At 32.7% G+C, this 26,051-nt stretch overlaps 2 protein-coding genes across 2 annotated transcripts; one reads left to right on the top strand and one right to left on the bottom strand.

Annotated features, from left to right (window-relative positions):
- The first annotated feature begins 1,860 nt into the window (after positions 1–1,860).
- Positions 1,861–20,818, top strand: SmydA-3 (SET and MYND domain containing, arthropod-specific, member 3). Its single transcript, XM_085953333.1, has 8 exons — positions 1,861–2,115; positions 10,020–10,233; positions 10,650–10,845; positions 11,254–11,396; positions 11,653–11,879; positions 13,984–14,141; positions 19,598–19,790; positions 20,460–20,818. The coding sequence occupies exons 1-8, from the start codon at positions 1,986–1,988 to the stop codon at positions 20,681–20,683; spliced, it is 1,485 nt and encodes a 494-aa protein (XP_085809459.1). The 5' UTR covers positions 1,861–1,985; the 3' UTR covers positions 20,684–20,818.
- On the bottom strand, positions 20,810–26,051 carry LOC147068084 (uncharacterized). Its single transcript, XM_085953331.1, has 4 exons — positions 25,805–26,051; positions 23,395–24,669; positions 22,581–22,688; positions 20,810–21,074 (listed from the first exon to the last, which is right to left on the bottom strand). The coding sequence occupies exons 1-4, from the start codon at positions 25,940–25,942 to the stop codon at positions 20,943–20,945; spliced, it is 1,653 nt and encodes a 550-aa protein (XP_085809457.1). The 5' UTR covers positions 25,943–26,051; the 3' UTR covers positions 20,810–20,942.

The following is a 26,051-nucleotide window of genomic DNA, read 5'->3' on the forward strand; positions in this document are numbered from 1 at the left end:
AATATTTTATGAAAATGTTAACATAGTTATCTAATTGCTTGTGTATTTTATAAAAATAAGTGTGTTATGCCATGTCCACATTGGCAACAAGTTGCTGGCAACCTCATTAAATTTCGATTAAAATAATTTTGGTCAAACAAATTTTGATAATTATCGTGTAATTTAATGAGGTTACCAGTATGGACAAACTTTTAGATTTTTACGTTAAATGGCAAATCTAGCTCACTGTCAAATTGATATGTCCACGAGACGGAGCGATAATTGTGGTGATTTTACGAACCGCAACGGCGCTCCGGTGCGTTCTGGTTCATTTCGAGCCCTGAGTTACAAGCATGCTCTTTATAAAAACACATTACTGTCTTAATAATTATTTTGTACGGGTGGCGCCTGAACCTCGAATGTTAACGGTACCTACATAATTATAATAACAATATCAATATTTTGTAATGTAAAGAAACTGAAAATTGAAAAAATAAAGATAATCTACAATACATTATTTAAGTGTTAGTTATTATTTGTTCATGTGTAGCAACAGGGTAGATTGTTTAAAAGTTACCTACACCTATTAAAAATCGATTATGTATGCCCAATAACAGTGCATTTTAATGTTATCAATGATGTGATTATTGTATTGTTTTTAATGTGCCTTCATATTGTCATTAAGGATATTTTATTATGTAAGTTTAGGACAGCTTACCGCGAAATATAAAGCATTCTCACAAATAAACCAAATTTAACACCATACTTATTACGTCATTAATCATCGTCACCATCACACCACGTTGGACAGTGTCCAAAAGTAAAATAAGCGAAATTGAAATGCTGATTATAGATCCCTCAGCAATATTCGACTGAAACTTTGATGGTAAATAATAATTATTATCTTGAAAAAACAAAATATACTAACTTGAGGTCGTCCGTCACATTCTTTACAACTCTTCCTAACCCTAACGCCTAACCCCTTCGTCAAAAAACATTACAACATACCAGATCCTCTCCGTTCCTTATAACGTGACGTAATAATAATATGGACCTTTCTAATCGCCAAAACTTTAAAATCTTTATAGTCTTCAATATTAAAATCTGACCATCGATATTGAAAATAAATTAGATATTCTGCAGTCCATCGCATCTATTCCATGCAAAGGCTGCTATCGGTGGCTATCGAGGGTAATTTATCATATTATTATGAGGTATTATAAGAATAAGTTAGCTGTCTAAGCTGTCAGAATTGACTATCTCGCTCTAAAAATTAACACAGTCAAGAGAGGTGTTGATAGAACATAGGTAGCTCTTTTTGACAGTTCAGACGGTTAACGTATTGTAACAATTAACATTCTCAATACATAAATGTGATAAACTATCGTCGATAGCCGCTGATAGCAGCCTTGTGTATATAATAGATGCGCGGTTGTAGCTGTATGTCGTATAGGCCCAAAGATGTTGAAGACATCTTCTCATGTTAGTCAAAGATATTTGAGTAATAGGTAGGTACCTTCCTACCTTTATTTTATTATTGTAATAATAATTAAAACTTTGTTTTTTTTCTGGTTTGGGGTGCCTACCAGCTATCACAGGGACTTAAATCTCAGATTGAAGTATCGATGTAAATTATTATCAAGTTACTTAAATAATGTTGGATGAAAAAATTGACTCCTGTCGGTAAATGATGCCAGGATAGTAGTTCAATGATGAATATAATAATATATCCATGTCGATTGCTAATTAATTAATAGTATTGTTTTACACCATAACCAATCACAACTAACACATTTTGAAAATGTTTTGACTTATCTCTTCGTTATATGACGAGGTCAAGACCTCGTCATATAGCGGCGTCTAGTATACCCTCCTTCGCAAGTTACTCGTACGATGTTTTCAGTTATAAGAAAACATCTTTCGATGCATGATTTGTGCGCTATAAATCTGAGTGATTCAATATCCAAGTCAGCGTGATAATAATTTATTTTGCATATTTTCCAAAAATGCCTGATTCGCAGCTGTTCAGAGTGATGAGAGATGAAAAAATAGGAAGATACCTAGTCGCGAATCAATATTTAAAAAAGGGCACGCGGATTTTCACAGACGTTCCCTTTGCTCTTGGACCAAAAGCAGGTCGGTGTTCATTTTATTATTATTTTATTCCTGTTGATGATTGATGATTTTATATTTCGGGGAAAATATTATTAATGTGGTCGTATCACAACAGCATTCATTGATTATTACATTTATTTTTTCTACGACAGTTTTTGTTAAATCGAGTTGTTGATGTTGATAGCTGTGTCAAAGCGGTCCAAAGATAACTAGGTACTTCTCATTTCCTGACTTTGGTTGATAAACCATTTACATTACATTTATAAATATGCCTACCTAAGTAGGTACCTACCTAAATATTAATATATTTTCATATTTTTTTAAGAAGTAATAAATATGTCTCATGCATTGCATTATATACCTACATTAATTAAAATAAAATAAAATATGTAAGTAGTACTAATTCTACTTAGTTTGATATCAATCCGGACCGGTTTCGTGGAAATAATTCTATATAAGTATTGTGATCTAGTTTAATTAATACAAGGAATATATTTCCAACTTCCTGAAATTGAAAAAAATTGGAAATAAATAAAACCCTTCTGATGTTCCAAGTAACTTGTTTTATTTTTTTAAAATTCTCAGTTCACATTACTTAATTAAATTCAGGGCCAGATTGAGGACTACTGGTTTACCGTACGTCGTCTTTATTTTATAACTTATTCACTTTATCACCACTATAAGAATAAAAAATATTGCATTCATTCATTATTGCTAAATTAAAACAAGTCAAATGGTGCGAGATTATTGTGGTAGTGCAGGCGACTCTTTTAGAAGTTGGTAGGTATCGTTACTTTCAAATTACACTAATACCGTTCCTAAGTGATTTCATCGTGGCCGCGATGCCAGAAGATTTTGTCCTTTCTCTAAAATTGTTTACGTTTTAAGAAAACTGACAGTTGTAGACATTGATGTACTAATTAGGTACCTATATGCCATACGTCCCATACGGGTAGTGAATCGTTACAAAAAACTACCTTGTAAATGAATACATTATCTAATATGGTTTGTATACTATTCAGTAGGTAATTATTGAATTATCTAGTAAGTTACGAAAAAAGTACCTAAGACCTCCTGAGACCTGAGTAACAGTATAATAAAGGATTATCAGTTATTCCTTCTCCCAGCCTCTTAGGCATACGCCCTTCTTTCGCTTGGATTAAAACATATACTGAAAAAACAACATGTGAATTTACATGAAGCGAAATTCGAGCCCGCAATCCACGGTTTCAGAAACGGTCGTCCTGCCAATCAATAGGTAGTTAACCACGGGCGTCCATCGTCATAGCTGAGGTATCTTATATTATGAGGAATGTGTATTTACTTATTCACATTGCATGTCATGTAGGACTATGCAATTTTTATAAATTTTAAATTAAATGACCGTGGATAGATTCGCGAAAGATAACACATTTGAATAGATTTACGTATTACAGTGATCGATAATGAAATATACCTATATACTTTTTGTCAGGTAGTTAATAAAAAATCATTATGCGATCAGGAGGGAGGAAGGTGTACAAACAGCATAATATCACATACTTATTTGAACATAATCGTCATATTATATCAGAATATATTATTATGATGTATTATGTACCTATACGTACTTATATACATTTATTATAATTTATATGTATCTACTATATTTTACATTGTGGTAAATTTTGTAAAGTAACAGATACGTATTCGACAGTTATCTGATTCAACGTTTTCTTGTCTCATTAAATCATTAATTATTGAAGAAATATTAATATAAAATTTTATACCAGTCCCAGTAAAGTTAAACAGTTCGTGAAAGTCAATTTCCTCCATTCCGGAACGGAAATGGTATTTTACCTAGATTTTCCGCGTGTTTCCATTTATGTATAATCTTATATTTTCATCCGACGTCTTGCACGTCATCTGAATTATCATATATTATGTAAGTAAACCTACAAAATCAAATCCTGTATGATTGCACTCGAAAAATTTGAATGTTTATCTGCAAGTAACATTTTCACAGTTTAATTTTTATTAAAAACATGAATTATTGTTATTTATTGTGTTGCTATAAAAATGGAAATTTTACCTTGGAATTCAAACTTACTGTAGCTTATCGCATACAAAGAAAAAATAAATTGATATAAGAAAATTATTCGGTGTAATTATTTTTACTTAATAACATTTTTTATTTATTTAATCAACAAGGATAAAAATAAAATAAATAAATTTAATATATTTGGTTAAGATAGTTGTTAAACTGATATTGTTATCTAATCATTATCACAATACCTACTGGTATTATGTACGAGTATATACCGCCTGACACAAGATCACGCCATGAACTTGTGTCTTAAGTAGGTTAAATTTCATAGCAATGTCTATTTTTTGCGATTATATGGAAATTGTTATTTATATAATTATTATGTAATTAATCTATCATAATTACATCTCAGCTAAATTAACTAATATATTTTAAGTTCGATTATTGTTTTTATTAGCCAGTGCAATAATAATGCACTGTATTGATACGTATTATAATTACTATTTATAATAATATTGGTACCTAGTATTTGTATTTCAATTTCAATTTTTGTATTATTACATACAATATAATATTAAGTATATTGTCTAACTCAGTGTAGGTATTTATTTAGTATAAGTGTATTTTCAACATTATTTAAAACAAATCTAAACCATATTAGCTGTTTTAGCATATTATTATTGAGTCGGTGTAAAAATATGTGTTTTTAAGTACGCGGAGGTCCGAGCCACTGTCATGTTTGTTAGGCTCCTTATCAAAATACTACCAATGCGATAAACAAGGAAAACAGAATTGATGGGAACTGAAATACCTACTTAACGGATGTGGATAAATGGCAACCGATCTCAAGTGTGGAAGAATATGGGATAAACTTAAACACATGTCAAGAATATCTCATTCTAAGCCTGTCCTTAGTATGCACTGACGCTCATTCAATATTGGTGTATTTGAAGGTTGCAACACACACTATTGCACGTCTATAATGACATTAAAGACATTATAGCACACAATGTGTGCTTCATTTTCGTAGGACACTGACACATTCAAAACCCTGCTTCAAAATGTTGTGTTTTGGGGTATCTATAATCAATATTCTATTTATTAATCTGTTCTGTGGCGATAAACTACCATTTCATGGTGCACTACAGCAATAGTTTGTCGTTTGAATTTCTTTACACCTTGATTGGTTGCTTTTCTTTTATTTGATTTTTACACCCAGATTTTGAAAAATACGTGTCTTTTATGCTGATCATAGTACTTTTTGATATAACGATCGCCTCATTTGATTAAGGTGATGTCTATAGGTAAAGTTATTATCGAAAAATAGCTAGAAAAGTTTATTAATCGGTAAATATATATTCAAAAGTAATGAGAAAAATAAAATAAAAAAGTATCATGGAGTTCCGTATTCCAAAAATACGTGTCAAATTCGGTACATTTGAATCGGGTGGCAACAATGAATGACGTAAGTTTTATTATCAAAATTACGATAAAAATATACGTAAATCTATTACCTAGGAAAACGCTAAACGGAAATTGGAATTTATTAAATTATCGTTAAGTATATCTTTTTTTCAAATTTAAAAAAACATCGATTTAGAGGTTAGAAAGCATGTAATTAAAATCGAAAAAACTCGGTTTGGAAGCAATAAATAACGATAACCGCCATTGGATAGGTGACCAGCTATCATAGATTCATAGAGAAAGAGTGAACACGCCTGCCGGACGTAGATTTACTACAGGGGTAAAGGGTCATAAACCAGCCTCCCCAATTATAGGGAGGGGAATTGATAAATTGACACGGGGAAGAAAGAAAAAGGTCTTTTTCCGAATTGCCACACACAATAAAACCATCACTGTTCCACACCGTGTTCAGTTTTCTCCAATGTCCGATAGAAGCAATGACAATATGTCATTGGATAGAAGCAACATATTATTATATTTATTTAAGGCATAATAATTATTATTTTAGCCTGGCTTGTTCTTAGCCGTCCTATCTAGGGCCGTCATATCGAAAGAAAAGGTACCCGATATCGGTATCGTATCGAAAGAAAATATCGAAGTATTGCCCAAAAAGTATAGATATTTTTTGACGGCCCAACTCTACTTACTGATGGATTTTTCGTTCAATTTTGGTGTTTCATTTTTATTTGTACAATATTCAGATCATTGAAGGTTCTCTTCGATATCGTCGGTTTAAAATTTTAGACTATAATGTTGTATTCGGTATTTCTGATATTTCATTTCCGGAACCTGTTGAACCAGATGCAACATTTTAACATAGGTACCTACGTATAATAGAAGTTCAATAAAACTTTTACATCTTTTGAGAAAGAATATTATTCATGCATTAATTTTTATTGTCCTTAGTACCTATTACTGGGATTGTCGAGGGTCATTCAAAAATAAAATCAAGGCACGAGTTTATTCCCAATGTCAAGACTGCAAAGTAATTTTTGCCGCGTTTTGTGCCGGGAAAACGCCGGAGTCTATGATCCAGGCATATGTATTATTATTAATATCAATCGTTTAAACCAGCTATCACTAACCTTTTTTGATTGGTCAAATTTACCAACTATTTCTTAAATCTCCGGCAAAATTTCGAAATGTAACTACCAACATGTAAAACAGTAATTAATTGATTGCGCCGGCCTTTGAATAGTACCTATTATAACAAACAGTGGCGGGTTTAGGGTCTTGGAGGCCCGAGGCACTGACTGATCTTGAGGCCCAGAGGATAAAATACAATATAAATACATCTCTTCCCTGTAACTAAAAATAATTGTTATTTGACGATTTATGTTTTGTGTACAAGTACGTCCTATATGTTTAAGTAGTTATGTTATAGGCCCCTATGATATTGGTTGCAGGAATTTTGTTATGTACTTTGGATAGTATTCTATACTCAATTTGTGAGAGATGCACATCCTATACGAGTTTCGTGTAAAATTGAATAATTATTGTATGATTGTGTCCGTTTCGAGGCCAATTTAAAATCGATTCCGTCATCTGCGTCAAAGAAATTAAAAAAACTAAACCTATATCAACTAAAAAACTAAACCTAAACTTATATCTTTCAATTAAATAGTTCAGCTCACTGGTTGGAAACAAAATGTATTAATTTACATGAAAGGTTTAACAGGACTATATTTTTTGTCGGGGTTGCGATGTCTAGTTTACTTCCGTTGTACTTGGGCGTCACGTCACGTGAAGATTTGCGAATTATATTTGAATTATAGGTAGGTACATACTAACGTAATTAATTTATCCAAATATTTTTACCAGTTACTTGAGAGTTTCGAAAGTTGTATTGTAGTATTTTTAAATGTATCTGAAACCGTGGACATGCAAAATTGTCGATTGAAGTAGAGATGGCATTTAAATTAGATTTAATTGTATATATTTTGTTAGTAATGAACCTATCCATACAACACATTTATTAGATATTGGAGTCATGCAAGGATGATAAAAAAATACTGTTTGAAAAAATGGGGCGGAATTTTGGCGCTGCTAGGGGCGGCATTTTGTCTAGGGACGTCACTATTCATAGATGACGGTCCGGTAAGTCTTAAATCTTTATACATATACGCCGCTTGTACACTCAAGGATTTTGGACGATGGGCGTTGTGTAAACAATTAAAAAAATAATCTATCTAATCAGAATAACATAATTAAAAATGTGATATTTTTTACCGCCATTTTGGGATTTCAAGGACCCACATTTACAAAAGACCAAGTTTTACTTCGAATTAGTAGTCAGCACCATAAAATCCACATGAAAACTGATAATCAGTAAAATCAGACAATACTTAGGTAATAATTATAGGGAACTGAAATTTTTTTTCGCCATTTTCGAGTTCAGGGACTACTGGGTAAACTCTGAAGCGGTTTAATATATTAAAAATGACTTACAATATGCAAATTTCATACTTTTATACAAAAGACTAATTATATTATAATTTGATTAGGTAGTTTAGCTTTGATACACACACAATGTTGTGTTTTATCACATGTTTTGATATTATTAGCTGTTAATGACCTTCACACTTTAATCGATTGATTAGGTACCCAATGTACTTTATAATTATGTTTACTTCCCTTTTTGGTTTTTTTAGATTGTATTAATTAAGTACTTATAAACATTTAATATTGTGTTGTTGAAAATGTTTTGTTAATAATAATTTAAAATGCCATTAGGACGATATTATAATAAAAATTGTGGTTAGTTTCACGGTGCGGAAAAAATGAATATGAGTATGTACTTTTATTTCTAATGGTAATTATTTAATATATATTTTACTCATTTACGTACCAAAGCTTTTGCTCATTAATTATCGGGTAGGTACTATAAAAATAGAACACGGGTAGGTGGAACGTTCGAGTTCCGCGAACTGGTTGGGAATCACTGGTCTAAGCTTTTGAGTTATTCCACAGACTTAATTTATTGGTTGCGTGTATTGTAAATCGGACTTCTTAAAATATCATTGTGTAAGTGATAAATTATGATGATAAACGACGTATGTAGGAATATAAAAATCAAAATATTAGGTATATATAACCTCTGTCTTGTGATTATTACGAAAATTAGAAGCTTTCAAAGAGTAAAACTTTACACAATTTTTGCTATATTATTAAAAAAATCTTTAGTTGAGTAGGTATATACAAATGATGTTTAACTAATAACTGTGTTAATGTGAACCACGTGTAATATTATGCCGTAGCGTCTCGTGAGGATATGCAGGTCATGCGTTGCTTAGGTGTGGTCAATTATAAAGGGCGAAAAATGAAGGAACGAATATGATCATTACAAATTTTTAAATCAGTGGTCACAAGGAGGCCTCCAAACCTGTCAGCGTCGCAGACTTCCATGCACCTAAAATCATCGCTCTTAGGGAGTAGATTTCGTAGAAATGCTCAGTAGATAGTACATATGAAATTTTCTTCTTCTTCTTTACTTTAGATTGGTTTTCACATCGTTTTATCTATAATTTGTTATAGGTATAAACGAGAATTAACTGTATTCTGAGCATTTGCTATTGGCGAGTGCGTAAAGTGCCTGAAGATGTTGAAAGGAAAACCTGGGTTTTACCCAAAAATTACTCAGATGGAATTGTACAAAACTTAATAAGTTATTATGTGAATACGTGTATTAAATAAGGCTCTAAGTACAAAAAAGTAGTATTGCCTGTAGTTACAAAATACCGAGTCAGTGCAGTAAAATTTCATGAAGCAGACCTTTTGAAAAATGTAGTTTTACAGTGTGAATCAATCACGGCAGCTTCTATAATTTTAGGTATTAAGAACTCGAAAGTGTCAATACACCATCGTCAGCTATTTTATATTGAATGCCATTGACCACTACAGTGCTACTTACACCATTATAAATAAAACACGCCAACGGACTTACAACGTCGACAGGTTTAATTATTTTGCTGTATTTTTTTGACTTGCTTGAGGCACTTAGACTATAGTTGAAGTTATTGGCGTTGGTATGTAGAACATTTTTCTATAAAAATGTTAGTTTTAATTTTTTTGGTACTTAGCGCCTTAATTAATACACGTATTCATGTTATGGACATATTTTCTAAATAAGCCCCCCCCCCTTCCAGACGATTTTCTGTGTGTGCCTGCTGCCCCCCCCCCCAGTTATTGTGTCATAGCATTCTACCACTACAACACATTCAGCATTCAACAGGACGGTTCACATAAAAAACTTTCCAGGCTCGTTGATCTAAGTCCATTCCTTAGAAGTGACCAGCCCATCTTAAGCAGGAAATTTTAATGCTTTGGATGTATATGTTCCCGAATTCCTTGTATACTTTGTGGATGTGACCTATGTGCCATGCATCTAATTAAAATGTATTTAATAATAAAGGGAAATGTTTATATTTGGTTTCAGATTCCTCGCCAACTTGCTTGGGTTGTCACAGATTGTGGAAAGGCACCTATCTTTGCAGCATTTGCCAATGGCCATGCTGTGACGAAAAATGTGAGAAACTGCCCAGACATAGAGATTATGAGTGTGAAGTATTTTCCCAAGCTTCTGCAAAATTTCAACCATTAGATGATCTATCAAAACCCTGTCTCCAATTCGACTGCATTACTCCTTTAAGGTAGGTTTGTCACTGTCATTAATTAATAGTAATAATAATATTAATAAGTATTATACTTATATCAAAAACCAATAAAAAAAATGTATCCATTATAACTCATATTACCGGCAATTTGCGTGTTAATAAAAGAAGAGAAGAATATAAAGGGACAACAGTAAATATTACATTCACGTAGGAACTGAGTTGGTAATTAACATAGGTGATAATACTATTAGCAGAAATGATCATAATTATCATGTTAAGTTGTTAAAATGTTACTATTAGTTCTGTCATTGACAACCTACATCCAACAGTGGTATCCTGTGGTTATAGGTGCGAAGATTAAAGGGTGCTAAGTATTTTGCGCACCATCACGGCTGGCTGACTGTCATAACAATACAAGAGTTTCTTGCAAATAACGTTATTTTTGATTTCAGGATGTTGTTGTCAATGGAAAAGAATCCTGAAAGATGGGAGAAGGACGTGACAGTTATGGAGGATCATGATGCGGAACGACGACTAAGAATAACATGGGACATGGATCAAGTAAACATAATTGGATATCTAAGAGGACCTTGTAAACTGAATAGATTTCCGAAGGAGTTGATAGAAAAAGTCTGTGGAATATTAGAGGTAGGTCCCTATCTAACCTACAAACATTCATATTTTCTGTAAAATATTCTTAAGCATACGTGGGCACCTATCTAATTTAGTTATAAAGCTAAAGTGGAACAGATGGATCAATACCGTATGGAAGAATCTCAACAGATCTTTTTACGAGGATTGGTTATTCGGTCAACTTCTCATGCATCAGATCTAAATACAAAGTTGCAAAAAAAAAATGTGGTTATTGGGATTCAAACCCATAAACCAATAGAAGCTCAATATACAAACGGCTGCATCATGGTGAGCAGCAATATAATAATATTAAATTTATGACATGCCCTATCTTATTTAGTAAAATTATTAGTTCTTCTTATGTGATTTGATGATCAGTTTTTATTGTGAGTAACATTAAATTTATTATTTGATCATCCATAGGTAAATGGAGTGGAAGTTCCAGCCTATCATGGTCCCAGCAATTGGGCTATTTATCCTAGAGTGTGCATCATGTCTCACAATTGTGTACCAACTGTAAGTCATGTTATCGTGACTGGAGGAAAAAATAACATTCCTGAAAACTTGTAAGTCAAACATGAAAATTATAAACTATTAGAAATAGAAAACTCTCTTTAGATATGTATGTTTCTGAGGTGTTCCAAATCTAACCTATGTATGTTCAAGAATTAATGCTAAGTATTAGGTATAATTCATTGGAAAAACTTCTTAAAATACATTCAGGTTTTATGAAGGCAATATAAATAATAAACATTCAATATTATGTTTGTTAGTAGATACACATTAAAATTCATAAAACGTCATTCTATGTCGTATTTTTAGTGCCGAAGTATATGCTGCTTCTGATATAGAGGAGGGTGGAAAATTAGAAATGTGCTACACACAAGGACTTCAGGCTACAATTCAAAGACGATCTCATCTGAAGCTGTCGAAATTTTTTGATTGCGATTGTGCTAGGTGTGCAGACCCAACTGAATTGGGTACCAATCTCAGTACGTTGAAATGTAACCAATGTGAATCAGGATTACTGTTGTCAGTTGACCCTACAGGTAAAAAGCTAATGTTTTAAATGAAAATGGTATACCAGTAGCCAGTTTCTGGTATAAATAGATATTGGTACACATAATTGCCACAAAAAAGCCCACGGTGGCCGCGCGGCTTAAGCATTGGATTATAACGCTGTGGGTCCCAGGTTCGAATCCTGGGTCTGGCAAGTACACATATTGTTTTTCAATTTGTGTGTGTCAGGGTATGGACCTAATAGGTTGAGCAAGTGGCTGACATCCATTTCTCGTAAAAAACAAAATCTGTCAATACAAACCTCTACTATGTGGAGGCCCATATGATCCTATTAGGATCGGACATGGTCGAAAGAAAAGAAAAAGACACATAATTGCATAATATAATGCTTACTTTAGATATAGGTATATACCATCATAAATTGTCAGATGTTCGAATTTAGAACTAAGCTCATTATAGTATAAAAAACATTGAATGATATTAGGTATGTCAAATGTTAGCATGTGGCGCCCATACTCAGAGGACAACTTATACTGATGGATTTATACTGCTGTGACCAAGGGTGTCTACTATCATAACATAACCCGCCATCCTAGGGATGTTATGTCCTTACAAGCAATATGTAAAGTTTACACGGGCTCGAACCAAGAGGTTGGCGCTTTCTTGTATCTCTGCACCGTCCACACCTTGGTTCAGTGGTTTTTACGAGTGATTCATTTGTTAATTTCATACAATATTATGTTCTTATTTACAAGTATTTTATTATCTTACACACTATTTTATTACAATTAAGTATTATGTATATTATTTTAAATAATATACAGAGGTGTTACTGTTATTTCAGCGTATTTGATTTTGTGAAACTGTAGTTGACATTTCGTCGCTATAGGATTGGTTTCCCGAATATCCGTTTTTGTCGAAATCGACCTCTTAATGCAGAATGTTTTTTTGTATCTAATTGGACTAGAACCATCCCTTTCTTTAAATTATTTTGTAATGGTAATGCATACATCATTCATATGCTGTAAAAATAACAATTTAAATATCTCCATGTATTTAAATATAGGATTATGAAATTTGTTTTTCGTCTCCTGAACATTTGGTCTATTCGGTAAACCAATCCTACAGCGACGATTTGTCACCAGCATGAATAAATAAAATATGAATTTTTTTGATTTTGATATCTGAATTTGATTTATTGAAGGATGCGACATTAATGATCAGTTATTTACAATTATTATTTATCTGAGAAAGGCATCTTGTATGAAATGTGTCGCTGATGAATAAGTAAAATTTATTTATTAGTGGACAATTTCTAATGCAGCTACCATGTCTAAGTGGTAACATGTTTCCTTATTAAGTTCTGGGTTCAAATCCTGGGTCTGGAAAATTTTCCGTTATTTTTCAATGTGTGTTTAGGTTTATACCTAAGGTTGAGCAAGTGGCAAGATCTGTAACGAAACCTCTGTTGTAATGAAAAGTTGTTTTGGGGAACATTTTTTCACACGGAGGAAGCTCTACCTGTCGTGCCCCCCCTGTAACTTACTCCGCTTCCATACTTGCTTGCTACTAAATATTGGTAGTGGGCTACAGAAATGTGCCTTCTACTTGTAGTGGACAAAATACACCTGCATCTGGTGTGTGAGTAAACAACTAGGGGTGTGTTTTGGTACATTAAGCCGGCTCGCACATCTAAGCTCATCTCGTCTGCAACAAGTCGAATGCGTCCATGTGATGTCATCATTATTCACAAAACACACGTTGCCAAAGAAGCTCCACACATTGGTGGAATGTGACTTTTTAGTTTGAAAAAAACATCTAGTGCTAGAGTCAAATCCAGCAGTACGCATACACACACGCTATGAATTGATCATTCCGGTTTAGACGTCAAAATGCGCTGGTCGCCGTATCCCATACATATCCACGTTTCGAGAGGTTACGCACGACTGTCTCTAGGCGCCTATGTGCGCGGTTTTCATATGCAACATCGGTGTGACGTTCCTAGAAGGTTTGATTTATGGCTGTATGGCAGACGAGGCGTATTAAGATTTGAGAGCCGGCTTACAAGCATTATTTATTGTTACCTTATACTAAGACATTTCAGATTAATAACAAAAAGTAATTCTTTCACAGACAAAGAGTCAACGTGGAATTGCTCTGATTGCAATTATTCAACTACAAGTAGTAACGTATACGGTATACTAAGTGTTATCGATCAAGAAATTAACACAATAGAAATGAATGCATATAAATCGGTTGAAATAGAGCAAAAAGAACAAGCTGCACAATGGGTTGGTAAAAATAGTATATATTATTATATATTATAAGTATTTGGTTTTTTTTGAAAAAAATATATTAAGTTATCTACCTCATATTAAATTTTTTTGTGTAATGTAATTTGCTACTTGAGGCATCTTATTACAAAAAGCAACAGGTCTACAATTTAATATTTGCGGGAAACAACGTTTTTATGTTTCAAGCTTCAATTATTTGTTTTAACGTGAGATTATTTTTTCCATTGTATTGTATGTCGAAATTAGAACCAAATGGTAATTTGTTTCAGCCGATAAACTCATAAATGTAATAAATATATAATATATAAAAATAATACAATTGGACATAGGACGTCTTTTTAATTTATTCCGCATAAGGAACATATGTATTTCCGTGGCACTGTCACGAGTTTACCGGATGCTACAGCATGGGAGACGCCTTTTTCAATATTGAACGTTCCCTTATTGGTCGACTTAAACACGCGCGAAATCAACCAAGCTTTAAATAATATGAAACACGACTTGGCGCTTTTTGCAATAAATCGAGACTTAAAATATTTTTTTTCGTAGGGTTTTGGAATTTATAGAACAATACGAATTGTGTAAAATTATACAAAGAATACGTGCGTATTATTTTCTCGATTTTGACCAAATGTGGACTTATCGCTTTTTGGAATTAGACGCCTCACTTCAGTTCTATATTATTTTAAGGCTATACCTCAGTTGAGGCATGGTCTAAAAAGATCGTGGCTAGGCGATGCGCGGATTGTGTAAATGACGTGTGCCGAACAAAATATAATTTGTCATAAAAATCCAACATGTCGACTGCCTCATGTAATAACACACCAATTCGAAATAGTGTGTTTTATGTTTTTTGAGCTATTGTTGCATAGAAAAAAATACCACACCAGCCAATTTTTTTTTGGATTTTTTTCTCGAAAAACACCCAAAATACTGTTTAAAATAATACTCGTAAGTAGAGTTATGATTATATAACATTTTTTGTAAAATCTTAAATTACATGGAATAATAATCCACTTGTAGTTGGTGTGTTATTACTCGGAAAAAATATACATGCTCCCTACACAAATCATTTTAGTGTATCATTTAACTATGATTTCACCGTGGAATATGACACTAATTCAACTTTCACCTTCAAATCTCGCCTTTATCAACATATAACAACACTGTATTGAAAAATCATTATCCTTTGTAATGAATCGCACCTACTTTCATTATCACAAATTGCTTTTGTTATTGTGTACAAATGACTAATTTTAATATTATTATTAATACTATCGGCCTATGGTAGGTACTATTGGAATTTGAATTTAAATTCTAATGGATTTAAGTTATGAACTATTCCATTTATTTAATATGTCGCCAACTAGATCTCGGCGAATATTACAATAAGCTCAAGAGACTAATAAAATAAAGGATGGAAACAATAAAAAAATAAATCTCCTATTTCAGACAACACATTTTTAGGTTATAATTATAAATGATTCAACCTTAAATATTCTGTCTGTACTATTGGCTCCTACAGGATTTTCAATGTTTATAATATTCTGTGTTTCGTAATATAAACTATAACGTCTTCCTATCATTAGTAAGCATCGTATAAATGCATATTTGCACCATTAGTTTCCAATTTACAACCTACAATAATTATTCTTCTTGTATTGATTCCATGACAACTTGTGATAAGTAAATAAGGTAATACTTGCCTATTTTTGCACATGTGTTGACCTTTTTACTATACTTTTATGATAAAATAAATATGGTACGTAGTAAAAAAAGTCTAAAAGGTTTATTGCATGTTTGGGTGAAAATTGGATAGTCCAGGTTAATTTTATCCCCATCTGAAGACTCCGAATAGTCCTAGTGATCCTGGATTGTCGGGTTTTAGTTGTTCTTCCAGTGTGCCATTATGACGCAAAAATTTGGAGGAGATTTGGGAATGATTGATGATTTAATCGAAGAAATTACGAAATCTCCAGCAGATCTTACACAGAATGAAATATATCGCTCTATTTTAGAGCATAATAAATAACAGTATACTTCTGTCAGTACTTTTCCACCTTGAAACATAAATGCACTTGTAGACATCACGTCATCAGATATGACGTTGTACCTACTTAGTGCATCTGTACAAAGTATTTTCACTATAAATTGACACACTTGAATCGAGAAAAAGAAGAGAGCTGTAATTTAAGACTTGTGTAAAAGGAAGAAAGCCAAAAAAGCATTCAATTCAGGTGAAGAATATGTGAATGAATATAAGAATATTTGAATACCATGGAAGCACTATGTAAAAATTCTTGCCAATTCAAATATGTGCCCAAAAAATGATTGAATCCGAACGTCATGTTAGTTTTGATTCATTTTGTATTATTGGCAATCATGAGAAACAATGGGATTACATCTTACGATATGACAAGTCAGTGCAAAAGAAAACTCAAAAACTACCAGCTTCTTTAAGACGTTTAAAAGCACTTATTTATGGTATGGTCATGCAATAACGAAATAATAAAAGTATGTAAAACTATGTTTTTACAAACACTTTCAATTTCAAATATGTGGGTGGTGAGTGCTTTTAAAAAAAGGAAGAGTCAGAATTGCTATTGTATAGTCAAGGCAGGTACAACAACCGTTCTCATGCACTCAAGGAAGCAAAAAAAATAGTATAATTGAACATGTTAATAATATATTTCATAAGAAAAGAATCCCACTATGTTAGAAAAAATAGCCAAAAAGAATATTAAGACGAGAATTTGAATATGGTGAAAATGTTTCCCCAATATAGCATATGATTTGGATCAAAATAATATCAATTTCCAATTGCTACTGAACGCCAATATAAAGGCATATTTTTCTTGTATTTCTTCGTCTGAACAGGAACGGAAACAATAATTGAGTAAATTAAATATTTAATAAAAAATAAAGTGATTATCAGCAACATTTATTATTTACAGAACGTTCGAGAGAGATGAAACAGGGTGATATAAATCGTGCAAAAGAAAATCACATTACAACTGTTACAGCATGTTTTGATTTACAAAAGTTTTAACTGTGTCACAAAGTGAAGTATGAGTCTTTCATTATAAGAGAAAATAATCTGCCATCTATAATCTCACTGTTCATGATAGGATGGCTATTAATTGTTACCTTTGGCATCTACAAACAGCTAAGTGAGGTGCGATAGAAATAAGTAGCTGCATAGAAGTCTTATAAGTACTATTTTTACATATTTTAAATCTAATTTTAAGAATACAGTTGTATATTATATGATAGTTTTCCTATACTTAATTTAAAAAAGTTTAATTTACATAACGTTTATAATGCTGCAACGTAATTTACGTAAAATATATAGGTAACAAACTATCCTATCATTTCTTAATTTATACTACCAATCATTATTATGTTGAGTGGAATATTCATTAAGTAACTTTGCAATTATTTTACTATAATATTATGTTCTGTAAAACAATTTCCTCAAACTGACTGAATGGTTAAAATACAGTTTATTGCGATAAAATATTGTTTAATTAAAAAATCTCTTCATATTCCATAAGAATATCTAAACATATTTTTGGTTTAATCAAATATCATCGAGAGAGAAAACACTAAGAGCACATAGTATGTCATTCCCCGTAAAAGTCAAAACAAAAATCTCTCTAAGTCGAGATATTTAAGATTATCTTTCAGAATTAGCATGAAAAAAAACACCATCTCAAGTTACGTGGTACTTTTTTTATGAAAAAAAAATAATTACGTGGAAAAACACACCAAGTATAGATATATACACCCTCTAAAAATATATAAACGGGAAAAATCACACCAAATCTAGATGTAATATTTTAGTTGTTAAACTTAACGTGGAAAAACACATTTAGGGTATTATTTCCCAAATTATTGTCTTGCAAAAGTTGATTGTATGCTTAAATGATACTCTATTTAAAGATATAAATTATAATTTAAATAATATTTGCACATAATAAACGGCTTTTGCTACACATTTTTTTGAATGGTTTTTTTGCTCTCCTGAAAAGTTGATAATTTAGAGTTAGTGTGTTATTCCATGAGGTAGTCGATGTGTCCATTTAATGTTCTATTAGTAACAATAATAATATATTCATTGACATGTTTTCTTTTTCAAGTAAATGGGTAATATTTTTTAGTCATCTTTACACGATTTTAGAATTAATACCCCCGTCGCCATCACGAAACAAATTGACGTGTTCACAGCTCGACTTTCGCTCTCCCATTGCCAGCGAGTCCAAAATTTCATCGCACCTATAGTTGAACATATTTGCTGTTTCACTGAAGTACCGTCTTAATGTTTGTTTTAACAATTTTAAGTAAATCGAAGTTCAAGATTCTAAGAATATTGCGCAATGATTAGAACTTCATACATTCATAACTGATTGCCATTCAAAAAAGTAATTTTTTTGGTTTGAAATTATTAAACATCCAAGCACTTCTGATTAGATTTCAATATCAAGAAAAAATTATAGGTTGTGATACACCCCTGTTACAGGCGGGCTTCTCCCGGTGTAAAATAATCATTTAGTAGCTATAAGTCGAAACGTAACCCTGACCTCTAGAAACGGCTTCATAAAACATCTAATCTGATTCCTTGCTCAACCACGTAAGTATTTTTTAATCATAAGTAAAGGCCTTCGTCCGGTGTGTGAAAATCGCATATTGGGCGGAGGTGTAATTAAGATAAATTTAATTTAATTTAAAAAGTATAAATGATGATGGATGAAAGCGATAATTTTAAGACTAAATATAAGTATTCAAATACAATAAATTTTGCCGCGCATTGTGCGTGAAATCCTCGCGCGCCGGCGCCAGGGTCAGGCTCGTGATTCGCCGAATCAAAGATCATGCGATCAGATTTGGCCAATCGCGAGAGTCCTTTTTGCTGGACGGCGTAGGACGAGGAATTTAAAAAGAAAGAAAAAAGATGTTAGTAAGCGTCCCCTTTCCGACATATACGGACCTGCGTAACTAATTGTAAAAACCTAAACATGTAAAGAAAGTGTAAAATATAAGCTAATACCAAGTTACACGAGACAGACGTGGTTTTATTTAATTCCACCCTCAAATATATCGTACTTTTTTTTTTGTGAATCCGGGGTTCGATGGACAGCTGAGCTAGCCGCTGGAACCCCGGGGATCTCAGTTGGTTATGTCATTGATGCAACAAGCGTTTTGGTTAAGGTGGTTGTTACATGTCAAGACAGCTGATTGTGTGTCAATATATGAGAGATAGATGCTGACATCTATAACTTAAGCTGTGGTGATGATACTAGTGTCGCAAACTTTATTACCTATTAGTTCTCCAAACCGCCGCACCTCAAGCTATAGTTGTCGGTATCTGGTTAAATAGATCTGAGCAAAACTGTTCAACGGTGCCGACGATCTTTGGGTATAAAACTTTAATTGACTGACTTAATTTTTTTCAGTACAAAGGTGTGCTTCATGAGAAACATGCAACATTGATTGGCTTGAAAGTTAGTCTTTCCCAGCTGTATGGACGTGTGCCAAATTATATACTGGAAGATCTTCCGGTAACACTCTTGAAAAGAAAAATTAGTATGTGTCGCCAGGTTATAGAGGTTTTGGATGTTATTTCTCCAGGACAAACTAGATTGAGAGGTATGTATAAATCAATTAAAAATTATAATGTCAGCATTTTGATATAACACCAACAAAAATTAGGTTTTTTCCATTCAATATTATTTTATGACGCAATAATTATTGAACAATATTGCCATAATTTTATGGATAGAAGAATATTTTTTATCTAATATTATGGTTTGCTGTAGGCAGCGTTTAATTGAATTTTAAAACTAACCAATACCATCTGCAATTTATATTATTAGTTCAATAAAAACAAATAAGTATGACTGACAAAGACTAGTTTGCACAATGTATGTCGGATCTCCACAGCCTACCTTCATCCTTCGCCGCTGCCGTATGGCAATTGTCTTCTGCATGACTTTTGTGCATTCACACTCAGTCAGTATTTTCAGCCAACACAAAGAATTTTGCTGTCGCTATGTGGACGGGCTAAATAACATTTTGTCCTGCTAAGCGCACACGGAGTGGTGTAGAGGCATTGTGCAATTCATAAAAAAAATGATTTTGTAAATTTATTAATTACTAAATGACACGATTTGACAAATTTAATATTTCTTTGTACACATTATTATGCAGTGAAGGAAGACCAATGCAATTGAATAGTTGAAATATACAATTCCATAAGTAATTCATGTGGCAATTGTACAGTAATTGGTAAGTGAAAATGACATTGTATTTCTTCAGGGATCACTTTATATGAACTTCAAGCAGCCATGATGTTGTTGTCAAGAACTGAATACAAAGAAGGCACAATCAACAGCAAGCAGTTAAAGGAACGGATGTCCACTATAGCCGAGATGCTTCATGAGTCTGGAGAAATCTTATCAAGAGAAGATGAGAAAAGTGAGAAAGGAATTTTAGGACGGGCAGCAATGAAATTGTATAAGGAATTGTTAACCACTATTTAAAACAAATAATAGTAATATTCAATGATACTTATGCACATGATAATTCCATAGTTAAGCATCTTACTAATCTTATTAATTTACGTTTTTATTCATGTACAATAATTATAATATAACAAAGTAAAATAAAAAATTCACGGCCTATTTATTTATTATTTCAATAGCATGCATGACATCGTCAATTGAAAATGCACAAAGTAAAATAATATAATAACATATTTCTTTATTCAAAGATCCACTATATGTAAACATATTTATTACTTTAAAATTTAACATGTTTAGTTTTAGATTTCTTCTCAACAGGAGCAGCGGTCACTTGTGTTTCCATTGCTTCCACATTATCTGCTTCTAATGTTTCCAACCTGACGCTGTCATCCTCCCTTTTCTGCATGATCTTTAAATGAAAAACAATATTTTCAAAAGTGCTGTCTTAAAATAATCAATTTTGAAATTTCGTAAAATGTGGGCATCAAAACAATTGAGATAAATAATATCACCGCCATGCATGCAGCACCACAAATTTTCCATGATACAAATTGGAAATTAGGAAAAATACTACTGGGTTGATAAATCAATCACAATTACAATTTATTATGCGATGTTAGAATTTGTCCGTATAAATGAAGATTAAAAAGATATATATGCATAATACATACAATTAAATATTATACAAAGTTCGATATCTGGAATCTATTGGTATTTCTGGCCATGAGGCCCAATAACAGTAGTGTATTTAGTAATCGAAGAGAAGCAATCACAAACACTCAAGCTTTGGCAAAATCACATATATATTAATTTGTGACCTCACCGAGTCAAACTCAGAGCCCCTGGATGAAAGACTGAGAAGTGACTTACGCACTGGACTACAAGGAATTCAAATTAACTATGGCGCTAACAGGTTCACTGCCACTCTGATGAGGATGAAGAGTGGGAAATGCCCATTTTTTTTCATGCGAAATCGCTTCTAGTAGGTTGTTTGGTTATGCTTTTAGTAAAATATTTTATGATTTATAATAAATACAAAATAACATGTTTATGACTGATAAGCGATAATCATAAAATATACAAAAAATACAAGAGTTGTATGAGATTTCACAATGTTCAAGCGCAGTGCCAAGAACAAACAAGTCACTGCGACCGTTGCCGACGGAATACTAACGAATAGAAGTTTCATACTAACATCACGCCTAAGTGCGAGATCGGCACCATGTGCAAGCCCCCCATTCCGCACAAACACGTGATTGGCAGTGAACCTGCTTATGCTTGTGAAAGTGTTTGTTGGCAATTTCAGAGAATTTTTAGTGTGGTTAAATGGGTATCCATAGATCCTATGCCTTGGCAGCATTGAAATGTGGTGGCATATATAAATACATACTGTTACGATTTATTGTGGTTCGTAATTTAAATGACAATGGTTCCATGTATTTGGCTGCCTATGCAAAATGATTGATGGTGGTCTGTCTTTTGACAGACAGTTATAGCTACATTTGTATTATAACATCAATGTTTTCGTTCCAGTATATTTCGAACGTGTTTCATGTTACGTAATTAACAAAACAATACCATTCATTCATGACAAATTCAATTTTCATGGGGTACCTTGGCAATACCTGCACATTTAATGATTTATAGAATTGATTGACAAAAAGGTCAGCAATTAACAAGATTATATAGCATCTTTCTACAATGTGCCAACGTGCAAAATATAAAATTTTGTATGGCTACCAATTAAACCTCTTTAAAACTGTTGTGGAATCTCATCAAAAGTTGTGATACAAAAAGTTTATATGACTCCCTCTAGTTATAACCCGAACTCCTTGGAGTAATCAGAATTTCATTAATTACTATTTTGAAATTCAATAGTTTGTAAAGGTGAATATATAATGAAAGCAATGAATACCTTCGGACAGTCCTTTTTAAGATGTGTCACATTTCCACATTCTCTGCAGCCGCCTCCTTTCGGGTAAAGCCCTCTTGGATTGTCAGGACACTGTCTTGATATATGGCCCTGTTTGGAACAATTGGAAATAAGTTATGTAACATGAAATTGTTGATAATAATAAAACCATCTTTCACGTAATATTTAATGGCTGAAGGCTTAAACATACAATCCATATCGCTGTCTTGAGGAACCAGACTGTAATAATATCTCAAAAAATGCGGTTATGGATATACAACTTTTATCACTATTCAATCTCCTCTCCAACGGTCAATTGTTATATCTAAATTCAATTTTATCTTGGGCTGCAGTAAAATACTTACCATAGTTTAGCCTTGGTTCGAAACATATTACTTTTAACCAGCTAGACACCAGTTTTATCAGGGTGGTTTCTAGGCTCTTAGGAATTATATCTACCACCTTCTTACCAAATACTATTGTTTTATGGCTTAGTTTAGTGAGGAATCATTACATTTAAGTATCGCACAACTTAAAATTTTTTACATACTGCAGTTTGGTTCCAGGACACTGATTTGCATAGATCACATACTTATATTGAAATTAGTCAACATAGCAACTGATTTAGGTATTACCATAATACATAATATTATGTATGTACGGTTCTAGAAGAACATTGGATTATTTTTTTAGTATATTATTTTTATTTAATACCTCTATGATATTAAATATTTAATTTAAGATGGTAAGACTCAATGAGCTAAAGTGTATGGTGATAACCTTACATGAATAAGTCTATTATTATTTTTGTACCGACCTGTTCTTTACAAATGAAGCATTGAGCGAATTTAAATTCTTGAGCCTTAACAACTCGACAAGCAAAGTGTGTGTGTTCCGTAGAGCCGCATTTGAAGCATATTCCTGATGAAGGCATTCCATTATCACCTTCTTTGTTTAGCTCTGGACATTCGGACAGATTGTGTCCGCCCTTTCTACAATGAAAACAAAGCTTCTTCTTCATTCTGGCAAGATTTTTTTCTGCTCTTCTTCTTTCAAGTTTTATGGTTCTATCCACTTCACTTTTTGGAATGCCCTTCGAAATAAGACTTTTTCGGAGACCTTGAATCCTTTCAGCATCTTTAAGGAGTATTGGGAAGCCGTCGTAATTTGTAACTTCTAATTTTTCACCATTGACAATTAAAATTGTTGTCTCGAGAGCTAAAGGTTTGCGTCTAGCATGCTCTTTGGTATTTGGATTAGATTTTTTATTCATTTTAGTGTTTTGTTGTTGTTTACTATAATTGTCGGGTAAAGTATCCATCTGTTTATTCTTTTTCTTTTTTTTAGGTGGCTCATTGCTTGATGTTGTTAAAGTAGGTTGTTCAATTTCGTTTCCCTCAATTTGCAATTTTTTTTTATCTTTCTTCTTGGATTTTTTTGATTTAATTTGCACTTCTTGTTCATTGGATTGAATATTATCTGGATTATCAGGATTTGAATCATGGTCTGATGTTATTTTCTTATTTTCTTTACTACTGGAAATATCCGGGACAGGTATTTCGATGTCGTCATCTGTGTTACTCTCGTTTTTTAATTTTCTCTTCCGATTCTTTTTCTTGTTTTTCTTGGTGTCTCCATCATCCGTTGCAGAAGCCCCTTGTTCTTCTTTTCCACAAATCTTATCCAATTGTGCTGTGAGAGAATCATACTGATCTTGCGTATCTTTGTCGAAAGGTTCATCGCACCATTTTATAAATTCAGGATCGTCTTCGTTTAAGACACTCTCATTGTCAGAATCCTTAGATTTAGAAGGTTTAGACGACTTAACTGGATTCTTTTTTACTTGTTTATTATCATCTGCTGGTGGTTTGTCACCGGATGCTAAAAGTGCGCTTTGCCTTTTCAACTTCTTCAACTTGTTCTTACTCATTTTAATTTCAGAATTTTCATTGGGTTTTATGTCACTTGCAGCCGATTCGTCTGTCGGCTTTGATTTACTTTCATTATCAAATTCACACCAACTTTTTGTTATGCTTTTTGCCTTCTCCTCCTTAAGGAATTTTTCATAGTTTTCCTTCCTCATCGCTTCAAACTGAAATTTTAAAAAAATTGAAAAATAAGAATATGCTTTCTGATACAATATAAAGTGAGAAACTAGTGACATCTTTAAATATTATGGAATTGTTAGACTAATTATTATAAGTAATATTTGTATTCTCTATAAAATAATATAATAGTATTTATACTGAACATAATTATTTATAAAATGTGTTTATCACTTATTCATAATATATATATATATATATAATTATATATTATTTTGTCTTACTACACGTGTTTCCCCAATACATTTAAAAAAACATCACAAATTATGATCAAGTTTACACTGAATCTCTTGTAAAGATATATGCCCATTTCGGCTTATCTCTAATGTGCCGTAACAAAATGTGCTTGGTGTTACTATTCACTGTAGGTATATTACTATATTATTATAACACATTGTTTGCATGTACCATCATTGAGAGGGTACATGCAAATGTATTGGTATTTTTTATGTTTGTTACAAACGTTTAAGTAATTGTCCAGAGGTGTTTATGTCAATGTAATATAACATACTTAACACCTGGAATATCATTAAATTTGTGAACATAAATTACTACTTATGTCATGACGTAGCTGGTGGATCTTTGCAGTTTGGAAGTATCTTAACCTGTCTTTAAAGCCAATCTTTTCCTATTTATTTACTCATGTCATTGGGTACAACACATATACCTATTACTTGAATAATCCCAGTTGCGAGATTTGAGCCCATGATTCATAGATCAAGAGATAAACGTTATAACATTCTGCTCTATGGTGGGAGCAACATAAAGTACAACCAATATAAACATAGGAGTGCGATATTATGACATAATTATACTAATACATTGAAAATAAGGTGTAGGTGGGCTGTTTTAACTATAAATGGGCCAAGGGAGTTTTTAAAAAAAAAGATTAACCACGGTTTGACCATGTCCGATCATAATAGGGTCATATTGGCCTCCACAGAGTGGAGGTTTGTATTAACAAATTTGTTTTTACTAGAAATAGATTGCTCAACCCATTAGGTCCATACTGGACTCGAAACAAATGTGTATTTGCCAGACCCAGGATTCGAACCTGGGACCCACGACATTACAAGCCGATGCGTAGGGCGTATTTGTTCATTTAACAATATTATTTCTTACCTCAGCTCTTTTAACAGCATCTTTGCTGTTTTTCATTTTATCTTGCAATTGGTCTTGCATAACATTCCATGGCGTAGGAGGTTCAGGGATTCTCTCGTTGGATGATTTGGAGCCTTTCGATCGTGCAAACCGGGTCATTTTCGAAGGCCTATTGTAAACGCATCAACCAGATTTATTTTATAAAACAAATGACACTTAAATAACCTCAAATCATATAATCCGCATGTCAACTGTCACAACTACGATT

The sequence above is a fragment of the Rhyacophila brunnea genome, unplaced genomic scaffold (assembly GCF_057557595.1).
Source record: "Rhyacophila brunnea isolate RB1 unplaced genomic scaffold, BYU_Rbru_1.0 scaffold_3, whole genome shotgun sequence".
Taxonomy (NCBI): Eukaryota; Metazoa; Arthropoda; class Insecta; order Trichoptera; family Rhyacophilidae; genus Rhyacophila; species Rhyacophila brunnea.